Genomic DNA, 24,975 nt, shown 5'->3' with positions numbered 1-24,975 from the left:
AAATGAATCTTTTCATTGTTTGTATCTACCCACCAGGTTATAAAAATGAGTTTTTTCATTGTTTATATCTATCCACCAGGTTAAAGAACTGAAAGCTCACCATAAAAAATGTTCCCCATGAGAAACATCCAATATAGATAACCAATTTATAAATATACATGACAAACAGTTCTTAGCACAATGCTTGATATATAAGAGGTCCTTAAATTACAAAGGTAGCTATTATTTACCAGTGACTTCATACCTCACATAATTATTTTGAAATGTCTCCTCCAATCATCTGAAAATACGTTTCTTTTGCTGAGAGAACTTTGTCCCTTCTGCCTACTGAAACCATTCTTCCTGAAAGGAATCTCAATCCTATCATCTCAAATCCTACCTATCCAAAAGCTCTCCTCAAGGTTGTGAATAGGTATACTATACACACAGAAAACGGCAACAAAAGATACAAGAAAATACAACGGCAAAATGATCAATTTAAAAAGTTATTTATTAAACAAGTATATTTAAAAGTCCAACATTTCCAAATCCCTTTGAAACATCTATTCTGGGAAGACATATTCTGTCAAACCTTCTAAATGATAAAGGGAAATGATAAAAATAGAACAGGTATGAGTAACATTTTTAGGCAAAGGATAAAGCACATGGTAAATTTAGAAATAAAAACAAAAACACACAAACATACAAACTATTGAAGTATGAAACCAAAATGTTTCGTGTGTTTTTAAACACTTCTGGTATGCTCACACTGGGGGTCAGAATGTCTACGTTTGCGCTTATGAACAGCATATAAACACCTTTGTAAGGTACCATCCTTAGAGAGATAATTTTAGAATATGTTCTGGGTGTATTAATTGTCCACATTTGGTAAACATGTTCTACATATGAATGTATTCACTTATACTTAATGAAAAAAAGGAGGTTATAATTTAAACATCTTGATTTGAGAACTGTGGATTTGGTAGTTTTGTTAAATTCCAACATCATAATGACCAAATGTGCTGTCAAAAAAAGCCTTTTTTTCTTTTAAAGTTGCCTCTGAAAATTTCAGCATTAGTTTCGCTGGTTAACAGATACACACAGAAGCGTGCAATAGAGGAGAGTCCTATAGAAAAGCCTCTATCCTTCAGCAGTTCCAAACAGTGTTATTCAATGTTTCACTGGAAATAGTGGTTTTACCACAGGTTTGGCAGTAGCTTCTGTTTAAAACATAACTTTGTAACATAGTATCACAGGCTTTAAAACATAATTGGCTTTGGCAGTACACATGGAGACCTCGATAGAACGGTGACTGCCCGAGCAGAGGAGGGCCTGATGACGGGTCTGCCCTGTGTGTGCATTTCCAGGGAGAAACCGGATGAGATGGTTTACTGAGGATGATAAAACACATCTTCCTAATTAGGTTTCGGTTGTATACATAACATAAATCAAATGTTTAGAACTTGAGTCTCTACAAGAGGTGACTTTTTCTATCATCTTCCCAGCTGACGAAGTGCTGGTTCTGTACACTGTTCCGGACGCAGAGGGAAGGTCCCCCCGCCCGGCTGTCTGTACACCGGTCTGGATGCAGAGGGAAGGTCCCCCCGCCCGGCTGTCTGTACACCAGTCTGGACGCAGAGGGAAGGTCCCCCCGCCCGGCTGTCTGTACACCGGTCTGGACACGGAGGGAAGGTCCCCCGGCCCCGCTCCGTCTGAGAGGGAAGCAGAGCGCGCGCGGACCTCCCGGAGGCGGGGCTGGGAAGGCCAGGGTCCCCCGGCCCGGCTCCGTCTGTGTACTGTTCCGGACGCAGAGGGAAGGTCCCCCGCCCGGCTCCGTCTGTATACCGGTCTGGACACGGAGGGAAGGCCCCCCGGCCCGGCGGCTCAGTCCGAGAGCGAGGGCGAGCGCGCGGAGCGGCCGCCGGCGGGGCCGGGGCAGGCGGGGGGCTCGCGCCCCTTCTCCCGGCCGTCCCGCCTGTGCTTGTGCTTGTGCTTGTGCTTGTGCTTCTTCTTCTTCTTCTTGTGCTCGTGGTGGTGGTGGTGGTGGTGGTCGCTGTGCTTGGAGGACGCGGGCTCCTTGCTGAACGCCGACAGCGGGGCTGCCGCGGCCGCGAGCAGACTCATCTCCAGAGGGGGCTGCTCCTTACCTTCAAGAGGAGAGACACGAAATGAATTCCTGCTGCTAACAAGGAGGGGAAGTCAAAGTCAAAGGGGGCTGGCGGCAGGGCAGAAAAGACAAGGGGCTCCTCGGTGTCTACTGCGCCCACGGGAGAAACCAGCAGCGGGAGAAGCTCCGGCTGAGACATCCAACTACCGTGACCGTTCCTCGCAGCCTATACAGATTGTGGCGTAGGCCAGTGTGCTATCAAGCCATCTTCTGAAAAATAACACCTGACAGCTTAATGTGGTACGAAGCAGCAGTGACTAGGTGTGCGTGTTTCAGATGAAGGCCGACACTGGCCCGTGGACACACAGCCTCGGCTGCAGCCCCGCTCTGCGCTGCGGGCTGGGAAGGGCAGGACAGGCACACGCCCTGCAGACTCTGCTTACAAACGGCCACGGGGCAGCTCGGAGGCAACCCTGCCTTGACAAGTCTAGTGGGGCCCTCTTCCCACCAGCATTCGCTCACTTTGCGTCACTGTCACATTTTGGTAATTTTTACAATATTTCAAAATATTTCCATCAGTGAAAAGACTGCTTGTTGAGGGCTCAGATGGTGGTTAGCATTTTTTGACTGAGGTATGTACACTTGGAAAGATACAACCCCACTGCACACTTAACAGACAACAGTATAATATAAACATAACTTTCAGACGAAATGATAAAACATTCAGCATGTATTTTATCTCACTTAAAAATGGAGCAAATGTCTTTGAAGGTTCTTTCTATTTCCAGCGTTCTATCGATCCAGGGATCTATCATAGCGAGTTGTGTACAGAATTTCCTGCTTCCTCCAGACCCTACAATCCTTGGGCCACACCCAGAGAACTCCCTCCCTGTGTTACCTCTAGGTTAACGGCGCCACTTTACATGCAGACAACTAAGAAAAAGGGCTTCCCTGGCAGTTCAGCGGTAAAGAATCTGCCCACAATGCAGGAGATGCGGGTTCGATCCCTGGGTCACGGACATCCCTTGGAGGAGGAAATGGCAACCGCTCCAGGGACAGAGGAGCCTGGCGGGCTCCAGCCCATGGGGTCACAAGAGCAGGACAGCGACTCAGCAACTAAACCACCAGGAAAAACACGCCCCAGAGTCATCTCAGAGCCCCTCCCGTGGAGACCTAGTTGGTTCCCAAGTCTCCTTTATTCTTACTTGCCAGAATCTCTCAAATCCGGCCGTCTATCCAGTCTGTACTAATTCAGACCATCTCATCTCACCTGGATCAGAGCACTAACCTCCCATTAACTGGTTTCTGTGCCTGAAGTGTCTTACACGTGAATCCACACGTTACACAGCTTCAGGCGGTGGTTCTAACCCAGGGCAGCTTTTCTCCCCAGGGGTGATTTGACAACGTCTAGAGACACTTGGGTTGTCACAATTAGAGTGGGACAGCCCCCAGCTGCAAATAATTCTCAGGGCCCAAAATGTCAACAGAGCTGAGGTTCAGAGGCCCTGCTGCAGAGCTATGTTCCTAAAAACCCTGACCATGATTACTTGTTTAAAAACTCAGGTAGTCCTACTGGCAGAACAAAATCCCTAAGACTTCAGTGCAGCAATCTCTGTGTGTATGTGTATATATATCTATTTTAATATGTATATACATATGTATACACACACACATATATGTATTTATCCAAACTAGACCAAGTTTTTCACTAAAATGGACTCTAATGCAGTAGCTCCTTTTCTTTTTTAAAGCATAAATTCTCAGATTTGATTTGATCCGATCCAGCCCCAAGCCATGTTTTTTTTTGGTTTTTTTATTTTTGGTAAAGAGAATTTTTTTAAAGATCAACTTTTAGCACTAATTTTACTGACAGTTTGTAATCTGAATCTTGAATTTATCTTATCTTTCACCATTGCTTTCTCTATGCTCTAGACTAGCCCTTTCACAACTGCGTATTTATTTGTAAATGCTATTCCTAGGCTTGGAATGGCCTTCCCTTATTTCTGGTCTGACGTGCACGTTCATTTAAAAAGTATCAGGAAACTACATGGGAACTGGGCAAGTCGTGGTGAAGTGGACCGATCTCAGCTCTCCTGCAGCTTACAGACTAGCACGGAGAAACAAGTGAGAACACCCGGGTCACGCCAGTAAACAGACGAAACGCAGAGGGACTCAGGAGCGCAGCTGCAGACTTCGGTTAGCAAGGCAGCGGTGTGAATCAGAGGCGACTTCTGCAAGGAAGCTACACCTAAACTGTAATCTGGGGGAGGAGGAAGGAGAGGAAAAGGCTTTTAGGTTCTTCACCAATTTAAAACAGCTCCAATGTCATTTTGGGAGAAAGCTTTCACCAAACTTCCCCAGAAGAATTAGCTTCTACAACATAATACAGATGAGGAGATTAAGACCAAGAGAAAGTAAGCGACTTGCCCAAGGTGGTGCTGGGAAATCTGAGCCACAAAACCGAACTGCCTGACTCCAGAGTCCGGGCTGCGGCCCACGGCGCTCGCTCCCGGAGGACAGGGCGTCACCTCTGCCTCCAGAGTACCGCACAGTACCCGCATCCTCCTTCCCCACAACTTGCTCAGTGTCACAGACTCACGTGACTGCTGTGTTTCTTTTCAAACAGGATGTCAGGTGAGCTCAGCTGAACTAAATGCAATTTAAAGGTCACTGATTTTGAAGAGAGAGGAATAAACTAAAACTATTAGTTTATAAATAGAAACAAACTATCACAGGGCGTTCATTAAACTGCTAATGACGACTGTACTTGCTTTGTGTCGGGTACTACTCCAGCATTTTGGGACAAGTGAATGTGTTCACATTCCTGTCCTCACAGACTGTCCACATTGTACTACCACAAAATTACATTTTTATATTCACGATTTTTTGAACGCTAACAGTAACACACACACAAAAAAGAGATTATACACAGGAGCTAGTTTGGGGACTTGGTATCTTTTGCAATAACTGGTGCCCAGAAAAAGAAAAAATGTGAGAGATATCTGATTTACAGTTAAATATGCTAGTATATAATTTAATTTCATTTCAAATGAACTACATAACTACAGTCTCAATTCTATAAATATGGGAACACAGGTCCTTACCTAACAGAATGCACATAGCCACGTAGCAGGGGAAGTAATAACGCCTCACAGATTCCTTTAACCCCCATCCATTATTTAGTCAAGCAACATCAACAGACTGCGAAGCTTCCCAACTGGCAGTCTGCACTGCTTGGAGTTGGAGGTCCTTTTCTTCACCGAGAGACGTTTTATCACCCAATCCTAACACCTGCCAAGCTACTTGGACTGCAGAAGCGCCAATGATTATACCGGAAACTGTACTTCCCAGCAGAGGCCACTGCCAAGCGTACAGCTGAGTGTCTTCTTTCCCAGGGGATACTATTAACCGTTTCAAAAGTAAAATCAACCCTTGTTTGGAGGTCTTACAACCTGCATTCAAGATATCCTGACTATAAATCTTGCATGTCTTGCGTATCAAAACTACCAGATATCACCTCATACCAGTCAAAATGGCCATCACAAAAATACCCACAAAGAGTAAAGGCTGGACAGGACGGACACAGTGCGTGAAGCTTCCTACCTTGCTGATGGGAACGTACATTGGTACAGTCACTACGGAGAACAGTAGGAAGGTTCTTTAAAAATCTAAAAACATAGCACTCCCACTCCTGGGCATATATCCACAGAAAAACAAGGTCTGAAAGGATACATGCACCCCGACGATGACTGCAGCCAAGACAATGGAAGCAACCTAAACGCCCTACGGACAGAGGAACAAATAAAGATGCGGTACATGCATACAGCGGACTGTTACTGAACCGCTGAGAAGAAAGCAGAAACGCCATCTGCAGCAACCTCGATGGGCCTGGAGCCTGTCACACTGAGGTCAGTCAGACAGAGAAAGACTGTGTGATACAGCTTATCTGCAGAATCTAAAAGGGATGATACAAAATGAACTTATCTACAAAGCAGAAACAGACCGGGAGACTTGGAGAACAAACTTCTGGTTTCCGGGGTAGGTGTGGGGGGCAGCTGGGGACTCGGGGGCTGGTAAGTTTACTGACAACCTGCGCAGCATGGGGAACTCTGCCGAGCACTGTGTGACAACCGAAACGGGAGAGACTGAGAAAGAACAGATACGCCTGTGTGGATAACTGAGTCACTTAGCTGGACATCTGAAACTATTACAGCACTGTTAACCAACTATCCTCTAACATACAATAAAAAGTTAAAAAAATTAAATAAATCTTGCATTTCTTTTGATTAGCATGAAGTCTATTAAGAAGACAATGGATTAGCTAGATCCAAGGATAAAGGTGTTAGGAACTAGGGCTCCTAGGACCGATGGCTGATTGCAGGTCTGAACAGAATATTTGCAAGATGAGGCTGAAACATCAGGTATAGTGGTAGAAAGGAAGTTAAAAGTCTACTCAAAGACTTAAGAGTCAACTTAAGGGGTTCTCACCAATCCAAGTGGGAAAAATCTGAATGTTGATAAAGATAACAACTTCTAATGACTAGAAGTGATTGATCACCACTGGAGGATGTTAGCCAATTTACTATTTTGAAACTTACTAAATACACAAAGAGAATCAAGTCTTTTTCTTTCCTTGGCTATATGAGCTATACCAATGGGTAACAACAGATCACCCAGCTTCACAGAAATAATCAACTTATAAATAAAAACAGAAAGATGAATTAGAATAGCACAATCTTGCAATCCTTAATGAATTAATGGACTGATGCTTTGAACGTATTAGTGGCTAATCTCATTAAAAAAGTCAACTAGACACTGTACACTTCCAGATGGAAGAACACACCACCATCTATAAACCCAAATCCAATTAAGCGTCCAGATACAGCTACAAATTTAAAGGAAACGTAGAGGACTCTAACATTTTAATTATACCACAGGTATACAATTAGCAAAACACAGACTTGAAAACTACAGATCAAAGCCCTGGTGTTTACAACAAATACACTGTAAAGGGGGGAAAAGAAAAAAAGATGGACTGGAAACTTTTAATTTTAAAGATGTAAAGGATGTATCTGCCAATTGCTTATGTGGACAAGGATTCAAACAAAGCATTAAAAATAATGGCATTTATGACTCAACTGAAATGTACACAATGACTGAATATTTAATGATATGAAAAACCTTTATATTTTAAAGTACAAGAATATTATCATGGTTATGAGTTTTTAAAGTCCTTATCTTTTAGAGATATACACAGAATTATTTATGCACAAAATATGTGAGATTTGTTTCAAAATTATTGAGAAGGGTAGAAATGGGGTGGCTATAGATTAAACAAGACTGATCATTTCTGTAGCTAAGTAAAGGTTAGAGGGGGTTCTTTATACTAGTCTGACAACTTCACAATTCTAATAATTTTTTAAAAAGAACAAGTTAAGACAAATTAGCATTATCTGTGAAAATGTTAAATGCTCATATTTTCAATTGAGAAAGTTCATTCCTAGAAACATATCCTACAAATGTGCTCATGCATAAGTGCAAAAAAATACATACAAAAATATTCATTAGAATAGAACATCAGATAAAACCTAGTATTACTCTATCATCATACTAACCCTCAGCTCTTAAGTTTTCATTTATATAGACAGCATATATTTTTTATTTAATTTCTTTTCTGAGTAATTTTTACCAGGTCTAATTCAACAAGGTAAGAAGTACAACTTCTCTCTCATGTGAACCTACGTAGCAGTCAGATTTGAGCTTACTTTCATACTAGCATCATGATGTATTCCATTGAGTCGCTATTGTAAAAAATGCATCTATTACCATCCCCATGGTATGAACAATAACACGCACAACTACACATATCATACCATTTTAGGGGTTTACAAGATGCCTCAGAACTTGTCCACTCAAGGTCAGGCAACATTCATTTAAAAGCTAATGAAAGCCCTTTTAAACTAAACCACTGTGCTATCCACCGGAAACTAACAAAACACTGTAAACAAACTAAACTCCAACATAAAAAAAAAAGTCAAAAAAATAAAGTTAATGATAGCATTTTAGTGACTCAAAACTTAAGTCTCTATTGCAGACAGAAGATACTTCAGAAAAAGAAGATAAAAGTAATTCACAATACTGTAATTTGCCCATTTCCAGTTACAGAGAAGAACACAACAGATGCTCAGTTTTGTTGTTCCATCTAACATAAAACCTTTCCTAGAGGCCTCACGAGTTCACTGTGGATAAGGGTTAGCTGCAGTCAATTTAACAAATGCAAAACAAACAGAAAGAGGCGTTTAAGACAAACCTAATGTAGAAGCTTTCCAGCCCATTTGATAAAAGTGCTGACAACAGTGAGGAACCTGCTAATGCCATTAAATTCATCACCTCGGCATACGTTTAAACTTAACACAAAACCTGCACTTTCTATTAGGAAAAGTTTGAAGTCTGTTCTTCGGGCTCTTCAAATTTAAAAAAGTGTAGAATTGTATCATTATAATTTAAGGAAAAAAATCCAACTCTTTTTTTAGTTTCAGAAGAAAGAACTCTAGCCTCTTTTTCTTGTTTCAAAAAAAGGATTTCCGTACCAGGACAGTGCCTTTCTGACTTGGGCAAGAAGCGGTTACGTAACCAGCAAGCCCTGCTCAGCAGGCAGGAGCTCCCCGCCAGCCTCAGGAGCGGGCGGAGGGGGCCGGGCCGGGGAGCGGAGGGGGCGCCGGGGTGGCAGAGGAGAGGTGGACACAGTGCACCCAGCCGGCAGCCCTCCTGCGAGTCCCTTCTCCAGCTCGGGAGAAGGTCGAGTTAAATGATGAAGAACACTCCTGCTGCTCCTCTCTTGTTACCCCAAATGGCTGAACTCACCACACATGCTCTATCCCTGCCCTAAAATATTCCCCCTCTAACGTAGGCAAGGGAAGGGCTTTGGGGGAGGGGTTGGAGAGCAAACCGTGACCTCTCTTCTCCTCTCCTTAGCAGGGTCCATCCCTCCCAGAGGACCCATCTCAGAAACAGCAAGCAGAGCCTCAAGCGCCAAAGCCTGGAGCCCGAGGAGACGGCGCCGATGAGGAGCAGACGCCTGGGGGCAACACAACAGGGACCAACGGGCTGGAGAGCAGGCGCCCTGACGTGCATCCTTAGCTCTTCTTCTAGGAGAAGCTGGAAATGTCGATCCTCACCTGTAATCTCTTCATGTCCAGTCAACTACTTCAAAAATTTCTGTAAGAATTCTATAGCCAGATAAGAGGTGTGTTAGCTGGATGAGCTTGAGTAAGGCCCTGCAAACCCACTTGTGAACTTTAATCCAGAATCACCAGAGATTTAAGAGCGCTCCCAGGGCCCCTCACCACCACTCTGAGCCTCCTCGCCAGAACCCCCAACTCTCAACCCCAGGCCAAAGTCGCTACCACAGCAGGAGACCCCCAGCTTCTGTTCCTCTTTTACTGCCATCATCACTGGGTTGGGTTAAAGCTGTGCTTCTCACATTCCAAAATACAGAGCTCCAGCGCCTTTCTCTTAGAAACACTGTTACACGCAGTGGCCGGGCCTGACACCTCTATTCTTCTCTGTTGGGCACTTCAGTCGCGCAGTCGTGTCCGACTCTTTGCGACCCCGTGAATCGCAGCACGCCAGGCCTCCCTGTCCATCAACAACTCCCGGAGTTCACCCAAACCCATGTCCATTGAGTCGGTGATGCCATCCAGCCATCTCATCCTCTGTCATCCCCTTCTCCTCCTGCCTCCAATCCCTCCCAGCATCAGGGTCTTTTCCAATGAGTCAAATCTTCGCATGAGGTGGCCAAAGTATTGGAGCTTCAGCTTCAGGACCAGTCCTTCCAATGTAAATTCAGGAGAGATTTCTTTTAGGCATGACTGGTTGGGTCTCCTTGCAGTCCAAGGGACTCTCAAGAGTCTTCTCCAACACCACAGTTCAAAAGCAACAATTCTTCAGAGCTCAGCTTTCTTCACAGTTCAACATTCACGTCCATGCATAGTGTAAATTAAAAAGGGTTTTTGTTGGCTAGTTTGGGAAAGTTAGCTATCAAATACAACAACATGTCTACTAGAAACCTGTTTTCAGAATTCCAAAGTAAAATACAAGTATGAGTTAAACTTTTGGAACACTATCATTTGTACTGTGAACATTTTCTAAATTCTAATAACATCACTGATGCATTTTAAGACTTGCTCAGCGGTCACTGGGGCTTCCCTGGTGGCTCAGATGGTGAAAACTCTGCCTGCATTGCAGGAGACCCTGGTTTAAATCCTGGGTCAGAAGACTCCCCGAAGGAGGTAACGGCTACTCACTCCATTATTCTTGCCTTAAGAATTCCATGGACAGAGGAGCCTGGCAAGCTACAGCCCATGGGGTCACAAAGAATCAATCATGACTGAACGACTAACCATTTCAGTGGTCACAGGCTACAGCATAAATGTATTTAAGGAAAATTACAAAGGCAAATTAAAGAATATATTCAAGATTAAGTTTTACAGATCAGTCCACATAATACACTGGTGACATAAAAGGACCCTACACTTAAGCAACCAAGGCCAAAATGTTAATGCTTTCCTGTTCCTCACCACCATGCCCTTATCTCCTCTCCAGTCCTCCCAGAAGATGCGATGAGAACTAAAAACTGTAAAGAGATTCCAAAAAAAGTAAAAATGTATTTTTAAAAGCAATATAAAACAATGATACAAAGGCACACTGGTGGACACAAAATGGTGTTAAGATTTGCTTCTATACATAGGCTAGTATGCCATATCACTATGAAAAACCAAACTAACATACTCAGATTTTTCCCTAGAATAAGAATTTATTAGAATTTATTTTTTTAAAGGCATGGAAGGTAGGTGGAAGTGTCACTCTCCAATTATATCAGATTTAGGTTTGAAATGCCCTAAGCGTTATCATTTTAAAAGATGTAGAAAAATTTTCATGTCTCATAAAATCTTAATAAGTATAAGAATAATAAAGCAAAATTACTCCAAACCCCCAAACAAAACCAGAGAATACAAAATTGGCAAGGGAGGGCCGAGAAATGTCAAGATTCATTTACTAAAGTTAAGTGCTAACGTTTCCAGCTGACTTCCTTCTGAAATAATCTTTCTGAGAAACTGTCACAATAAATGGCTACAGCGTACAAGAGACAGAGCAGCCCGCAGTCTGAGGTCCCAAACACCGCAGTATTTTGAGGTGCTGCTTCCGTTCAAAGTCTTCTACTCTTCACAGCTGGTCCCTAGGCTCCCCGAGGCAATAAACAGTTACTCTTCTGTTTACATGATAAAAACATGGTTTATGTAAGCAAAATCCATCAGCTGGCACTGGAAAGCCTGACTAATGACTTCTGGAAAAACTACTCTTTAAACATGGTTTTGCTATGTATCTTGTCTTTCACCCCCTGTCCCTCCAAGCTTTGAAGGCTGAGTCTGTTCCTCAGCATCACTAGTTTATTCTCTATCTGGAAGACAATCTTCACTTTGTAAGAAAAAGAACAGAGTAAATAGAAGATAATGTAAAACAGTCAAATTAGGTAACAATCACATCTGAACACAATTCTTTCGTAAACCTAAGTCCAATAAGTATGAAATAATTCAAAAGACAAATATGTTAAGTCTTCTAGGTATATGTAGCATCAAGTCTTCATGACTGATCACGAATGGTCAGCTGTAAAAACCTCCATGGGGAGGGTGAGCGGAGAAGTAAGCTGACCATATTATAAAAGTATAAAGGTATAGCTTTGATAGTTTCTAGCGAAGCTCACATTTTTCAAATTAAAATATTCTTAGAAAAAGCACTGCGAGGAAGGAGTAAAATGTTACATAACAGGCATCTTTAAACGGCATAACGCAGGGCTGGAGTGGCAAGCGGCCGAGAGGAGCTACCCCATGCCCGAGGTCAGAGACACCCCAGGAAGACGGCAGGCGCTGAGAGAGGGCATCAGACGGCAGGCAGACAGAAACCACAGTCACACACAACAGGCCAATCTGATCACACATCACAGCTCGTCTAACTCAATGAAACTATGAGCCATGCCCGGTAGGGCCACCCAAGACGGACGGGTCATGGTGGAGAGGTCGACAGAATCTGGTTCACGGAGAAAGGAATGGCAAACACTTCAGTATTCCTGCCTTGACAACCCCATGAACAGTATGAAAAGGCAAAAAGACAGGACCCTGAAAGATGAACTCCCCAGGTCGGGAAGAGCCCAATATGCTCCTGGAGATCAGTGGAGAAATAACTCCAGAAAGAATGAAGGGATGGAGCCAAAGCAAAAACAACACCCAATTGTGGATGTGACTGGTGATGGAAGCAAGGTCCTATGCTGTGAAGAGCAATATTGCATAGGAACCTGGAATGTCAGGTCCATGAATCAAGGCAAATTGGAAGTGGTCAAACAGGAAATGGCAAGAGTGAACGTCGACACTTTAGGAACTGGCGAGCTAAAATAGACTGGAATGGGTGAATTTAACTCAGATGACCATTATATCTACTACTGTGGGAAGGAATCCCTTAAAAACAGACCACCAGCCCAGGTGGGATGCATGAGTCAAGTGCTTGGGCCTGGTGCACTGGGAGGACCCTGAGGAGTCGGGTGGAGAGGGAGGTGGGAGGGGGGATCGGGATGGGGAATACGTGTAACTATATGGCTGATTCATGTCAATGTATGACAAAACCCACTGAAATGTTGTGAAGTGATTGGCCTCCAACTAATAAAATAATATTAAAAAAAAAAAAAAATGAAGTAGCCATCACAGTCAACAAAAGAATCCGAAATGCAGTACTTAGATGCCATCTCAAAAATTATAGAATGATCTCTTGTTTGTTTCCAAGGCAAACCATTCAATATCACTGTAATCCAAGTCTATGTCCCGACCAGCAACTCTAAAGAAGCTGAAGTTGAATGGTTCTATGAAGACCTACAAGATCTTTTAGAACTAACACCCAAAAAAGATATGCTTTTCATTGTAGGGGACTGGAATGCAAAAGTAGTAAGTCAAGAAACACCTGGAGTAACAGGCAAATTTGGCCTTGGGGTGCAGAATGAAACAGGGCAAAGGCTAACAGAGTTTTGCTAACAGAATGCACTAGTTATAGCAAACACCCTCTTCCAACAACACAACAGAAGATTCTAAACATGGACATCACCAGATGGTCAACACCGAAATCAGATTGATTATATTCTTTGCAGCCAAAGATTGAGAAGCTCTATACAGTCAGCAAAAACAAGACCAGGAGCTGACTGTGGCTCAGATCATGAACTTCTTATTGCCAAATTCAGACGTAAATTGAAGGAAGTAGGGAAAACCACTAGACCATTCAGGTATGACCTAAATCAAATCCCTTATAACTATACAGTGGAAATAGGGAATAGATTTAAGGGACTAGATCTGATAGACAGAGTGCCTGATGAACTATGGACAAGAGGTTCATGACATTCTACAGGAGACAAGGATCAAGACCATCCCCATGGAAAAGAAATGCAGAAAGGCAAAATGGTTGTCTGAAGAGGCCTTACAAATAGCTGTGAAAAGAAGAGAAATGAAAAGCAAAGGAGAAAAGGAAAGATATTCCCATTTGAATGCAGAGTTCCAAAGAATAGCCAGGAGAGATAAGAAAGCCTTCCTTAGTGATCAATGCAAAGAAATAGAGGAAAACAACAGAACAGGAAAGACTAGAGATCTCTTCAAGAAAATCAGAGAAACCAAGGGAACGTTTCATGCAAAGATGGGCACAATAAAGGATGGAAATGGTATGCACCTAACAAAAGCAGAAGATATTAAGAAGAGGTGGCAAGGATACACAGAAGCACTGTACAAAAAAGATCTTCACGACCCAGATAATCATGATGGTGTGATCACTCACCTAGAGCCAGACATCCTTGAACGTGAAGTCAAGTTGGCCTTAGAAAGCATCACTATGAACAAAGCTAGTGGAGGTGATGGAATTCCAGTTGAGTTATTTCAAATCCTGAAAGATGATGCTGTGAAAAGTGCTGCACTCAATATGCCAGCAAATTTGGAAAACTCAGCAGTGGCCACAGGACTGGAAAAGGTCAGTTTTCACTGCAATCCCAAAGAATGCTCAAACTATCACACAACTGCACTCATTTCACATGCTAGTAAAGTAATGCTCAAAATTCCAAGTTAGACTTCAACAGTATGTGAACCGTAAGCTTCTAGATGTTCAAGCTGGATTTAGAAAAGGCAGGGGGACCAGAGATCAAATTGTCAACATCTGCTGGATCATTGAAAAAGCAAGAGAGTTCCAGAAAAACATGTATTCTGCTTTATTGACTATGCCAAAGCCTTTGACTGTATGGATCACAATAAACTGTGGAAAATTCTGAAACAAATGGGAACACCAGACCACCTGACCTGCCTCTTGAGAAATCTGTATGCAGGTCAGGAAGCAACAGTTAGAACTGGACATGGAACAATAGACTGGGTCCAAACAGGAAAAGGAGTACGTCAAGGCTGTATATTGTCACCCGCTTATTTAACTTATATGCAGAGTACATCATGAGAAACGCTGGGCTGGATGAAGCACAAGCTGGAATCAAGATTGCCGGGAGAAATATCAATAACCTCAGATATGCAGATGACACCACCCTCATGGCAAAAAGTGAAGAGGAACTAAAGAGCCTCTTGATGAAAGTGAAAGAGGAGAGTGACAAAGTTGGCTTAAAGCTCAACATTCAGAAAACTAAGATCATGGCAACTGGTCCCATCACTTCATGGCAAATAGATGGGGAAACAGTGGAAACAGAGTCAGACTTTATTTTTTTGGGCTCCAAAATCACTGCAGATGGTGACTGCAGCCATGATATTAAAAGACGCTTACTCCTTGGAAGGAAAGTTATGACCAACCTAGACAGCATATTAAAAAGCAGAGACATTACTTTGCCAACAAAGGTCTGTCTGGTCAAGGCTATGGTTTTTCCAGTGGTCATGTATGGATGTGAGAGTTGGAGTATAAAGAAAGCTGAGTGCCGAAGAATTGATGCTTTTGAACTGTGGTGTTGAAGAAGACTCTTGACAGTCCCTTGGACTGCAAGGAGATCCAACCAGTCCATCCTAAAGGAAATCAGTCCTGAATATTCATTGGAAGGACTGATGCTGAAGCTGAAACTCCAATACTTTGGCCACCTGATGCAAAGAGCTGACTCATTTGAAAAAACCCTGATGCTGGGAAAGATTGAAGGCGGGAAGAGAAGGGGACGACAGAGGATGAGATGGTTGGATGGCATCACTGATTCGATGGACATGAGTTTGGGTAGAGTCTTGGGAGTTTGTGATGGACAGGGAGGCCTGGCGTGCTGCAGTCCATGGGGTTGCAAAGAGGTGGAAACGACTGAGCGACTGAAGTGAACTGAGCTGAAAAGGCATAATAGGGGGCAATTTTTTCCCCCTCTTTTCTACGATTTCAAAGTTTTATATAATAAGAGAATATTACTTTTTGAAATAGCAAAAAGTGTAATTTAAAAATCTTTAAAATATTATAAAGTAATTAGCCTCCAACTAATAAAAATAAATGAAAAAAAAATTCTTAAAGAGGAAAAAAAAAAGTCTTTAAGTCAAAGCAATTTTAAGGAAGAAATATGAAGCTGGAGAAATCAGGCTCTGTGACTTCAGACTATACTCCAAAACCATAGTAAACAAAATAGTATGGTACTGGCACAAAGACAGAAATACAAATCAGTGGAACAGGATAAAAGTCCAGAAATAAACCATTGCACCTATGGTCAATTAACCTATGACAAAGGAGGCCAGAATATACAATGGAGAAAAGATAGTCTTTTCAATAAGTGGTGCTGAGAAAACTGGGCAGCTCCCTATAAAAGAATGAAATTAAACCATTCTCTAACACCAAATACAACAGCAAACTCAAAATGGATTAAGGATCTAAATGTAAGACCAGATACTACAAAACTTGAATAAAACAATAGAATGATCCTACACAGAAAACACTATGACATAAATCACAGCTATATATTTTTGTCTCCTTTCCTCAAGTAATGGAAATAAAAACAAAAATAAACAAATGGGACTTAAAAGCTTTTGCACAGCAAATGAAACAACAACCTACAGAATGGGAGACAATATTTGCAAACTATGTGACTGACAAGGGATTGATTTCCCAAATATACAAACAGCTCACATAGCTGTCAAAAAAACAAACAATTCAATGAAAAAACTGGGCATAAAACCTAGACAGACACCTGTGCAAAAAAGACATACAGTTGGCCAACAGGCATACGAACAATGCTCAACATCACTGATTATTAGAGACATGTAAATCAAAACTAAAATGAGGTTATCACCCCACTCCAGTTGGAATAACCATCATCAAAAGTGTACATACATTAAATGCTAGAGAGGGTGTGGAGAAAAAAGAACTCTTCCACAGTACTGATGAGAATACAAATTAGTAGAACTACTAGGGAGAACAGTATGGAGGTTCCTTAGAAAACTAAATACAGAGTTACCATATGATTCAGCAATCCCACTCCTGGGAATATATTTGCAGAAAAACATAATTCCAAAAGATACATGCACTCCAGTGTTCATTAGCAACACTATTTACGATGGTAAGACACGGAAGCAACCTAAATATCCAGCGACAAATGAATGGATAAAGATGTGGACTACAATCGACTATTACTCAGCCATAAAAAAAGAGCAAAATAATGCCGTCTGCAGCAACATGGAGGCCCTAGAGATTATCACACTGAGTGAGAAGGCCAGAGAAAGACAAGTATCATATGGCATTCTTTATATGTGCTATATATATATATACACACCAATGAACTTATTTACAGAACAGAAACAGACCCACAGACATAGAACACAAACCTGTGGTTACCACAGGGGAAGTGGGGGAAGGCATAAACTAGGAGCTTGGGATTAACACAGACGCACTACTACACAGAACAGAGGTAGCCAGCAAGGACCTACTGTATATACAGCACAGTGAACAACACTCAATCCTCTGTAATACCCATATAATCTGAAAAGGAACATATGCATGTGGAAGAGAGTCACTGGGCTGCACGTCTCTGAGGCTAACACAACACTGTGAATCAAAAGTAATTCAAAAAAATATATATGCAGCTTATATTTGAAAAAAGAAGTCTGTTGGATAATAATGAGAAGCAAGTCCTCAGATCTATAGTTTCTAATGTATTCTTTATGTTGATAAAGAAACTTTATGAACTTTATAGACTCATTCTTGAGCAAAATAACAATGACAGTAACAGTACTTTACCTGCTCCCTTCCGTGGCAGTTCCATATTCCACTGGGGCTTCGTGGTGGGCGTGCCATCACAGCCTGCGGAGTGCTGGGGTATCAGAGCAGATCGCGAGTTAGCTGGCCGATATTTGGAGAGCCCTAAGATGCAAAAAGAGGAAAACTGGGGATTTATTTACTTCCCAAAAGAAGAAAACAGTCTACCTTAAAACCAGTATCAGTTCAACAGTAAAACCCTAATGATAAAAAGAATACTATTTTTTAAAACCACTGAAGATCCCATTTGATTTAATCCTTTGTCATGGTTCCAATATACTTAAGTCTGAGAAAAATAAACATTCAAGAAAGACAGTTCACCTGACTGAATTGCTGAACACATAAACTGGAGTCTATATTCTGGAGGAGAACCATGTCATGTCATGTTTTTTATTATTTATGTGGAACTTTGCATACAGTTAAGCATGGCTGTTCTCCCCAAAATTTATTAATAAATTCCATTACAATATTTAACTAACAGATCAAAATAATTTAGGGATTACAGAACAAACATATTTAAAACATGAAACGTTGTAATGGTAAAACATGAAGAGCACTGTCGTACCAGGAGACCCAGGTTCTAACGCCAAATCATCCACAAGTTAAATATACAGTCCAGGTAAGACATTTCTTTCTTTGTGTCTCATTTTCACTTGTCATATGGAAAAGTCTAGGATTTCGATCTAGCACTGAGGTGGCTATTACTTGGGTGTGTCATTGAGGGCAAATTATTTCATATGTCTCTGCTTAAACTTACTTATCCATAAAATGGACAGAACAGAAAAATAATTGTTAAGACTGCTTATGATTATGAAAGCCAAAGAATTCATGACCTTTCAGTTTTCAAATATAATTAGGTTCATATTCTCTTTGATGCCAATTCTCAAATTCTACTAGTTCATCCCAGATTACTAGATAGTAAAAAGTAATTTAGATCTTACAAGCAAAACTAAACAAAAAGCCAAACAAAAAGCATACCAAGGTGGGTAAGGGAGAGGTGTGCAAATATGACATGTTTAAAAAAACCCCATTCAAACACAAAGATGATGAAAGATAACCACATCGAGCATAAATTATAAACAGGATTTTCCAGTAAAAAGAAACAGGAATAGTACCTACTCCTAACAACAACAAAAAAAGTCATATTCATAATTAAAGAAATATAAACTTGAATTATGATAATCATAATTAATAATCATTTTAAATGGTAATTATAGTTAAGTATCCTTGAAGTTATCACAATGACAATAAAACAGTATATGAAGTACAAAGCATGATGATAAATACTGATGAATTACGTCTTTATCAACATGGGTGAATTTCAGCAGCATAACGTTGAGTGAAAAAAAGCCAAGTCATATTGAGTATCACACAGTTTTCACATAATTCAAAAACTAAAGGCAAAGTAAAGTAAACATATAGATCTTATATCTGTGTGGTACACTGTAAAGAAAAGCAACAGAATGCTGAAGAAACAACAGCTGAGACACCGTTTACTCGCAAGGCAGAGAGTGGACAGAATCGGGAGGGAAGCACAGTGAGAACGGCCACAGAATGGGGAATGCTACATAGGTTAAGGGTGGGGGCAGGTTCACCAAGACCTGCTTTATTCCTCTACTGGACAACTACAAGCAAGTCACACCAAAGCTTTACTTCTGAAAACTGCTCATCATATGAACTAGGTGTAATCTCTTCAAAAAGCATTATGGCAGTAACACCAAGAGTATGAAAATCTTCTAAAGGTAAGTATCTGAAAATAAAGCTAAAAAATAAATAAACAAATAAATAAATAAAGCTAAAATTAATCTTTTTACCAAAAATATATTTTAAGGGATTTATCCTAAGAATTTGACAAAAAAAGAAACAGAAGCTTCTGTATGAAGACACTCAGAGAGAATTACTTGCATAAAATTAAAATCAGAAACAAATGCCTGCCCACAGGGAAATAATAAGGTAAATTAAAGTTTATCAACTCAATACTGTCTCAGGTAATATTTTCAATGGAAAAGATTACGATGTTTGAGAGGTGTATGTAAAAATCTATAACATGACATATTACATGGAACAAGCAGTCAAGAAGAGAAAGCAGTTGCGTTACGGGCTGCATTAGTTGTAGTCAAGAAGTTTTATATATAATTATAGTTACATTATTTAAAAAAACAGACCTCTTATTTTATTTTGAGGTTAAGTCTAAACTTCAAAAAACAAAGAAACAAAAAACAGAAATTAAAGCTACTGGAAGGAATCTGATGAATGGATTTTTGAAAAAACAAATCTAGAAGTAAGTCAAATATTTAAAAAGAACCAAAACAAAGTAAAAAATCAAAAGAAATACTTAAAAAAAATTTATTCCTTTGCTGATGTGTTATCGGATACAATCTAGTATTTTATACTGGCTAACTCTAAACTTTATAGCTATTCTCTTGACAATAAAGCAACACACCTGCCAACAGTGGTATCATGCGAGCTCTCTCCATCACCCCAGTGGATGCAGGACACCATCTTACCTGGAGTTGATGGCCTTTCAAGCATGTTTAAATGATGGGAAATGAATGCCTGGCTATCATGAACAGTATCCATATCAATCTCTTCCTCGTCTTGAGAACTTGAAAACTGTAAGACAAACAAAACAAAGGAAGAAAGAAGCCATTATATCACTTTATGCCTGGACTTTTGTTCTCAGGAAAGGTAGCAGAAAAGCCACAGGATATAGCCCCAAAACATTTAAAAGGAAAAGTAGTCCTCTTCTCAAAAAGCATTAAGAGAAAGAGAAGATGATGTGGCCCAGCCTCCAGAAGCAGCTCCCTGGGAGCTACTGAAGTGTGACAGCGGCTGGGGTCTGCCCCACGCGTGGCGAGCAGCAGAGCGCTGTGTGGGTGGTGCACACAGACAGAAGCGGCGTGTGGGAACGGAAGTCTGAGCATCGCTGGAGCGTCTGAGACGGCCACTGGCGTCCTCTGACGGGTGGGGCTGCCCCATCTGTCCTGCTGAGGGAAGACCACGGTGAGTGGTCACGAGGTACCAGGCAGGTGAGCGCCCTACGCTGCTCACACAGGTGGAGCCTGCATGTCTTACTCTGATTTTGAGTCTGACTTTACTGCTATCCTCATTCTTCTCCAGTATTTGACCAGGCTCTAGTGGGGACCCCAGTGGTGTGTCAGCCTTCCTCTTCACTCCCTGCTGATGAGCTGACATATTACATGAGGCTTCCTTGGCAAGGTGATCATCTTCCTGTGGCAATATTCAAGATCAAAATTAGATTCCTGAAGACAAGTAGCTCACGTTATAGCTGAAAACTAAGACCTACAGCAACCATGCAGATTAGAACATGCCCAGTGCCTCAAAGTTATCAGCAATGGGCTGGAGACGAACCTCACCCTCTCCTGTCTGCTGGTCTTTCTGGGAGGAGAAGGGAGATATTAAAGGGAACTTTCAAAACTTTCCCCAAAGCATATACCTTTTCGTGTCATTTTCTCCTCTTATCCTGAAGACTCCAAGTATGAAAGTGGATAAATCAACATATATGGGCAAGAATTATAAACATATTCATTTCCACTGGCTTATAAATAGTCACATATAAAAGAGCTCTTTAATGAGACTTTTTTTTCCTATGAAAAGATTTGTCTTACTTCTTCATAACCCGAACTCTAGGATACATCTTAAATTTACAACAAATAAGTATGACTGTATTTCAGAAAATCTAAGTGAATAATTTCTTTTAAATGACTATTACTAACTAGCATAAAGAGAAATTTAAGTTTTAAAGTGTCAAAACACCAGTAGGGTATTGCCAGGCAAGTAATCTGGTCTAAATATTGGTGAAAAATGAAGCTTGAAGCACTGGGGATCTTGTGTCATCAATGAGCAAGACACTTCTGGGAAACTTTCTTTAAATTATAGTAAAATAATTGATATGGATCCTGAAGGTCTTTCTACAATAAAGTCTCATAATTTCACAATGCATAGTTGGAAATAAAAGTTCTTGTAAAAACAAATACATACACATATACATAAACTAAAAAAAACATAATGCATTTCTCCTCCCCCAATCAGCACTAAAAAAAACCAATGCATTTCTCTTCCCCCAATCAGCAGATCACATGTTCACCAGACCATTCATTATTATCTAATTATTTACTAATGATTCAATAAGCAGTTGTCAGGCACTTTTCATAGGTTTGGAATGATGCTATTAATGCAAAGTAGCAAAAAAAGAGAAAAGCCAAGGTCCTGTGTTCAAAACAGCCTGCCATTACAGTGTACAGACAAGTTCAGTTAATATGTAATTGGTTAAATGTTCAATTTTCTACTATGCAAAGCAGACATTTTACCCTCAGGTACAGACAGTCACCGCCACCCCAAGAGGAGTAAGTGGACTGGCATCTCAGCACCTGCCCCGTCGCCATCACGCGCTGTCAGCAGCACTTCAGAAGCTGCAGAGTGCTAGGACGATGCCAGCCAGCACTTTTAACAATGGTGTGCGACGCTGTGAGTGGCTCTAAAACCCAGTAGTTCTAAAGAAACAATTCTCTTCTTCGGAGCTCTAAGTAATAAAACTACTGATACTTTTTCCATATCACGTGTGATTCTTACAGGGTTCTGGAATCCAACTAGCTGTGCGTGACTACTTGGATTCACTGCAGCTTCTTGGTTGCCTGCTATGGCCTCTGGAATGATGGTTGGATTCAAGACAGCTTTTTTCTCTTTCAGATTAAGGACCAAGCCAAGTTCTGGCAAGGGTAAGCAGGAAGGTCTACTGAGGCCAAAGAGCGTGACGTACAAGTCCACAGCGCCACACCGCAGCCTCCAGTCGTGTGCTGCGCCTAGGGGGCAAGCGACAGGGACAACAGGTCAGAGTGCACACTCACCCGCACGTCTCCACACGCCCGGAGCCCGCACAAGGGCAAGGGGAGAGAGGATCAGGACGGCTAGAGGGGCCGCCTACTGACCTGGCCCCAAGCGCAAGCCCTCTACTGTAAAGATGCTTCCTACGCTAACACAGGTACCTACACACTGTCACAGAGACCATGAATGTTCTAAGGAAACAATGCATCTTACAGCTGAAAAAATCTAATCCATTCTCCTACGAAATAGAAATTAGACACCTGCCATATTTAAAATCTGAAAGTAATAAATTTGAGCATTCAAACTTGTTTCCAGGGGTGGGGTTCACGAGGCTCTTGTTGTGCCATCTCCCCAACATGCTATTAAAGAAGAAATCGGACAAAGGGAAAAGGGAATGAATGGATGTGGAGCAGTTAACCGAGGAGGAAGAATTAAAAGGAAGATTTAAAGCCAGAAAAAAAAAATACTATTCTTGGAGTATTAGACTTATACTGGGCTTTCCTGGTGGCTCAGATGATAAAGAATCTGCCTGCAATGCAGGAGACCTGGGTTCGATCCCTGGGTTGGGAAGATCCCCTGGAGAAGGGAATGGCAACCCACTCCAGTATTCTGGCCTGGAGAGTCCCATGGACAGAGAAGCCTGGTGGGCTACAGCCCCTGGGGTCACACAGAGTCAGAGCTGGCCCGCAGTCACTCTCTGTCCACTGGCCCGATTCTCTTCTTTAGCAGCATGTTAGGCACGTGGCACACCAGGACCCTTCACGAACCCCACTGAGCCCTGCCACTGGGGACAAATTCTAACGCTCAGATTTACTACTTTCAGATTTTAAATACGGTAAGAAACCCTACAACTATTGGAATTAACACAATTCTAACCTTAGATTTATTGTAGAAGAATACCTACATATTTGTGCTGTTCTATTAGGAATGTTAAAAAAAAAAAAAAAGCAGCAAACCGCTGAGATGGCAACAGGCTGTAACATGTATTGGCCAGAGGAAAGCTGCATCTGCAGAAACTCAGTCTAAGGAGGCTGAGAGACGTCTCAGCTTCTCTGATGAGGATCCGTGTTTTCACCTCCGAAATTAGGGTTGTGGTCTCAGAGGATACCTCAACCAACAACAACGGCAGACCAGAGCACGGTAACGTCAGAACTGCCAAGATGAGATTATCACCGAGGGTTAGACAATGACTGCGGTTTCTAGCCAGAATTTAAAATTTACAACAGGTGAGAAGAAATATTCTTCTAGACAAGAAAAATAAACCACACGCATAATTTTGGCCAAGAACCAGGGCTTCAGAAGAGTACCACAATGTTTTAAAAAAGAGGAACAAAACGAAAGACGCTGTTACAGTAAATTCGGGACAGCTACTAATATTAAGTTCTGTGGGTTTTCAAACAAATATTAGAGTAAGTAAATAAAATGCACTCAAGTAATGATTTTGATGAGATATACTCTAATAGACCCTGGGTCAGGAAGATCCCCTGGAGAAGGAAATGGCAACCCACTCCAGTATTCTTGCCTGGAAAGTCCCATGGAAAGAGGAGCCTGGTGGGCTATAGTCTGTGAGATGGCAAAACAGTCGGACGTGATTTAGCAACTAAACAACAACTGGAACAGGTTAAGTAAGTGTTATATGAACTATATGTAAAGAAAATCCACATGGATTTTCAACTGTCAGAGGATTACAATTTTACAGAGTTCATACTACATACACTGCTCTGTATTAGGCACTTTGCGCATCATGAAACACCTGTCAGTCTTGAGACATCTCCAATTTCGCTACTACGTGGAAAGGGAACAACAGATACACGATACTGCTGGAAGCAAGAGGAAGCAGCAGGAGCTCTGAGAAGCATGAGTTTTTATATCATAAAAACTACAGAGAAAGCAGAAATGGGAACAGTACAGAGTGAAGGTAAGGATTTTACACTGGAAATCCATTTCCTTCTCTGGAATATCCATACCCGGACACTTGAATGGACTGAAATTGCCCAATGTTTTGGGGGCCCTCGTTACTCTCCTCCTCAATGCTTTTCACACATGGAAAGGCTCCACAGAGGACAGGGATGGGACTCCTGGACCTTCATCACAGAGGCTGGAGGAACTCAGCCCTCTAGAAAATGGAGTGAAGGTTGCCGAAACAGCGAGCCCTCCGTGTCTACCACTCGGGCAGAGCAGGAACAGACGCCCATGTCAGACACTCTGTCAGTAAAGAAACCAGGAGGGCTCAGGGTGCATTTGCAACTGGAATAAGACCAAACCCTGAAGGTGAGTGCTGCCCCGTCCTGTCAGCTGCGAACAGTGATTCTGGAATCTTTACACACTGCAGACGACATCGAAACCAGTCAGGCAGCTGAGTACGAACTCGTAAAACTTTTTTAAAAAAAGCGCTATCTGAGCTTTAAAAGCAGGTGGGAAACGTGTATTTTGGGGAGCTAGGGTGTCCCGTGTCCCGAAGGCGCGCCAAGGACCACGAGGCGGCACAGGCCATGAAGGCCGCGCAAGCCCCCGGTCCCAGGGCGGGCGAGCTGCGGCGCTGCGCCTCTGGGTGGTTTGGGTCTGGGCTGGCAACGGCTTCAGCAGGCCTTCGATCTGGATGGCGGAAGAGCACTACTGTGTCCTTAAGAGAGGACCGTGGCTGTCCCCTCCTCAAACCCTGAGTTATAAATGCTACAACTGAAGGCCGACAGGATGGAGCTAAAAAATACGGCGCTTCTGCTAAAATTATAAAACAGAAAACAATGAGAACACTGTAC

The 24,975-nt window shown here is 42.0% G+C and overlaps 1 protein-coding gene across 4 annotated transcripts in view; it reads right to left on the bottom strand.

Moving 5' to 3' along the window:
* Positions 1–472: 472 nt before the first annotated feature.
* TAF2 (TATA-box binding protein associated factor 2) overlaps positions 473–24,975 on the bottom strand; it is an 81,374-nt gene continuing 56,871 nt past the window's right edge. For 2 of the 4 annotated variants that reach the window (XM_065902503.1, XM_065902506.1), the window contains 5 exons: positions 21,965–22,194; positions 20,447–20,602; positions 19,879–19,984; positions 17,354–17,476; positions 473–2,126 (listed from right to left, as the gene is read on the bottom strand). In XM_065902503.1, the coding sequence (XP_065758575.1) occupies positions 1,864–2,126; positions 17,354–17,476; positions 19,879–19,984; positions 20,447–20,602; positions 21,965–22,194 (878 nt within the window). In that variant the 3' untranslated portion in view covers positions 473–1,863. The remainder of the gene's footprint in view (positions 2,127–17,353; positions 17,477–19,878; positions 19,985–20,446; positions 20,603–21,964; positions 22,195–24,975) is intronic. The other 2 variants (XM_065902504.1, XM_065902505.1) reach the window with 2 other exon arrangements.

The sequence above is a fragment of the Muntiacus reevesi genome, chromosome 12 (assembly GCF_963930625.1).
Source record: "Muntiacus reevesi chromosome 12, mMunRee1.1, whole genome shotgun sequence".
Lineage (NCBI taxonomy): Eukaryota > Metazoa > Chordata > Mammalia > Artiodactyla > Cervidae > Muntiacus > Muntiacus reevesi.
This window is presented reverse-complemented; position numbering and strand designations above follow the sequence as displayed.